Genomic DNA, 3212 nt, shown 5'->3' with positions numbered 1-3212 from the left:
GCAGTCCCGGCGCCGGCCTCCCCCCCCCGGACTCCAACCCGGAACTAGCCTCGGCTCCCTCGGGAAGCCGGCGCCAGGCCTGGAGTGGGCGCCTGGGCAGTGAGTGCGGGCCACGGGCTTCAGGCCGCGGACAGGGGCGCCCTCATTGTTCCCAGGGGCCCAGACCCAGTGCGCCCTTGGCAGGAGGCGGCAAGGTGGAAGGTACAGGTGTCCCGCCCCGGCTGGACCATGGCGCCCCCTCGGGACGTGGTGAAGATCGCCGTTCAGAAGCGTGACGCCATCCCGCAGCTCATCCAGCTGGACCAGGTCACCCGGCCGGGCCGGCCACCATCACCCCACTGCCCACCTCTGGGTCGCCCCCTTCCCCTCGAAACAGCTCCCCCTCCCCCGTCCCCAGGTTCTTCCCCCCTCCTGGCCCCGTGAGTGACGCCTTCACTTGCAGGCAAAGCCCCTGGCCGCTGTGCTGAAGGAGGTGTGCGACGCGTGAGTGCGGGCCTGGCCGGCCAGGGGGTGAGCAGGGCTGGCGGGAGGGGCGCCCCTTTCCCGCCTCACTAAGACTCCTCGCCCGCAGGTGGAGTCTGGCTCACTCTGAGCGCTATGCCCTGCAGTTTGCTGATGGACACAAGAGATACATCACCGAGAATGTGAGTCCCTTCTCCCCTTTAGCCCCTTCTAACTCCTGATTCCAGACCTGATTCCTCGGACCCTCATCCTCAGGGATCTCTCACTGAGTTCCAAATCCTCCCTCATTGACAACCCCAATTAACCAATCCTGAGAGCCCTTCTTGATTTCTCTCTCTTCTTTGTCTTCTCCAGAACCGCTCAGAGATCAAGAATGGCAGCATCCTGTGCCTCAGCACCGCCCCAGTAATGCCCCTCCTGGCCCCGCCCGCATTCCCTGCCCCGCTGGCTGCTATGCCTCCTTCTGTTCCCGTGCCTCTCCCTGCCCCAGGTCCCAAGGCCCCAGTCACATCCCTGCAGTGCTCCACCTAGTGGACACCCCGGTCTCCACACCTCCAGTTCCCACTTCTTACCTCCACCCAGCCTCCTCACCTTAGCTTCTGCTTCTACCCCTGCCAGGACCTTGAGGCTGAGCAGCTGTTAGGTGTGCTGCAGAGCGGGGGTCGTGAAGGACGCCGGGAAGCCCTGCAGCAGCTCGTCCTGCTGGCTCCAGACATGACCTTTGCCCAGGAGGTCATCAGCCGTGAAGGGCTTCAGAAGCTAGGCACCATCATTGAGGACGGGGATGAGTGAGCGTCGGGCTGTGGTGGGTGGTGGACATGGGGGGCTGGGGGTCCTGACTGGCCCTGCTCAGCCCCAGATACGCCCCCAGCCTAGGAGAGGAGCTGGCCCTCGCACTGCAGGCCTTCTTGGAGCTCATGGAGCACGGCGTGGTGTCCTGGGAGACGCTCAGTATCCCCTTTGTTAAGAAGGTGGGTGGGCTTTTCTAGGGACAGTGGGGTGGGGTTAGGATCTGGCCATGCATGCCGACAACCCCTACCCCTCTTACAGGTGATACGCTATGTGAACATGAACCTGATGGACGCATCTGTGCAGCCCCTGGCCCTCAGGCTGCTGGAGAGTGTGACCTTGAGCAGCCCTACCCTGGGCCAGGTGGTCAAGAGTGAGGTGCCACTGGACAGGCTGCTGGTACACCTACAGGTGTAAGTGTCTGGGGATGGGGCACAGATAAAGGGAGTGGCGCCAGAGGCTGGATGGCCGATTGAGTCCTCTTTTTGTCCCAGGATGAATCAGCAGCTGCAAACCAAGGCCATGGCACTGCTGACAGCCTTGCTGCAAGGGGCCAGCCCTGTGGACCGTAAGGTGGGTGTCCATCTGGTGGATGTCCATCTCGTGGATGGATGAGGGGCAGGAGCTGGTGAGCACTGAGCTCTACTGCGGGCCTAGGGTGGGTGCTCATGGTGAGGCTACATCATCTAAGCCCCCTTCCACCCACTCTCAGCACATGCTTGACTACCTGTGGCAGAGAAACCTTCGTCAATTCATCTATAAGGTAGGAAGCCCTGGCCAGGCAGGCCCACCCACTCCTCCTCCCCCAGTGAGCCCACGCTTACACCCCTGGACTCGCTGTCCTCCAGAGCATCATCCATAGCGCAGCACCACTGGGCGACGAGATGGCTCACCACTTGTACGTACTGCAGTCCCTTACACTGGGGCTGCTGGAGCAGCGCATGCGGACACCACTGGACCCCTACAGCCAGGTGGGTGCCTTTGGGAGACAGAGGCTGGGGGCAGCCGGAGCTTGGCCTTGAATCTGTGGTTGTGACCACCCCCAAATCATGACCCTCAGGAGCAGCGGGAGCAGCTGCAGGCCCTGCGCCAGGCTGCCTTTGAGCTGGAAGGGGAGTCTCCCAGTGCCGGGCTGAGTGCTGACCGGCGCCGTTCCCTCTGTGCCCGGGAGTTCCGCAAACTGGGCTTCACCGTGAGTGACCCGCCTCAACCCCGGGCTGCTGTTGTTCCAGAGGACTGGGGCCCTTCCTCAGCTGCCTGTCCTCGTCCCCCAGAACAGCAACCCTGCTCAGGACCTGGAGCGCGTGCCCCCTGGCCTGCTGGCCCTGGACAACATGCTCTACTTCTCCAAACATGCACCCAGTGCCTACAGCCGGGTCAGTGTTGGGGTGTGGGCAGTGCAGGATGCCTGCCTGTGATGGGTCCCCATGGGCTTAGCTGTGACTCCCTGCCCCTTTCTCTGCGCCCACCACCCCAGTTTGTGTTGGAGAACAGTAGTCGTGAGGACAAGCATGAGTGCCCCTTTGCCCGGAGCAGCATCCAGCTGACGGTGCTGCTGTGTGAGCTGCTCCGTGTCGGGGAGCCCTGTGAGTGGGATTGGGCAGTGTGACCGGGAACGGGGGACGGAAGGGCAGAGAGGGCCAGGGGCTTCACATACTTCCTCCCTGAGCCCCTCCTGCCCCCCTGCTCCAGGCTCCGAAACGGCCCAGGACTTTTCACCTATGTTCTTCAGCCAAGACCAGAGCTTCCATGAGCTCTTCTGTGTGAGCATTCAGCTTCTGAATAAGACCTGGAAGGAGATGCGGGCCACACAGGAGGACTTTGACAAGGTGGGTGGGTGGGAGCTGGAGACCTGGGCCAGGGCAGGGGGCTATGCAGGGTAGGGGTCCAGAGCTCAGACCCTGAACTGAGCCTGGGGTGGCCCCAGGTCATGCAAGTGGTCCGGGAGCAGCTGGCCCGTA

The 3212-nt window shown here is 62.9% G+C and overlaps 1 protein-coding gene across 1 annotated transcript in view; it reads left to right on the top strand.

The window, feature by feature from the left end:
• The first annotated feature begins 52 nt into the window (after positions 1-52).
• Positions 53-3212, top strand: part of ELMO3 (engulfment and cell motility 3) — a 6611-nt gene continuing 3451 nt past the window's right edge. Inside the window, exons 1-15 of the mRNA XM_006769839.2 lie at positions 53-306; positions 443-483; positions 572-644; positions 817-867; positions 1081-1250; positions 1334-1433; positions 1513-1664; positions 1746-1824; positions 1964-2014; positions 2100-2222; positions 2312-2443; positions 2526-2627; positions 2729-2837; positions 2944-3080; positions 3179-3209. Coding sequence (XP_006769902.1) covers positions 229-306; positions 443-483; positions 572-644; positions 817-867; positions 1081-1250; positions 1334-1433; positions 1513-1664; positions 1746-1824; positions 1964-2014; positions 2100-2222; positions 2312-2443; positions 2526-2627; positions 2729-2837; positions 2944-3080; positions 3179-3209 — 1429 coding nt within the window. The 5' untranslated portion in view covers positions 53-228. The remainder of the gene's footprint in view (positions 307-442; positions 484-571; positions 645-816; positions 868-1080; positions 1251-1333; positions 1434-1512; positions 1665-1745; positions 1825-1963; positions 2015-2099; positions 2223-2311; positions 2444-2525; positions 2628-2728; positions 2838-2943; positions 3081-3178; positions 3210-3212) is intronic.

This window comes from Myotis davidii, unplaced genomic scaffold, assembly GCF_000327345.1.
Source record: "Myotis davidii unplaced genomic scaffold, ASM32734v1 scaffold243, whole genome shotgun sequence".
Taxonomy (NCBI): Eukaryota; Metazoa; Chordata; class Mammalia; order Chiroptera; family Vespertilionidae; genus Myotis; species Myotis davidii.
This window is presented reverse-complemented; position numbering and strand designations above follow the sequence as displayed.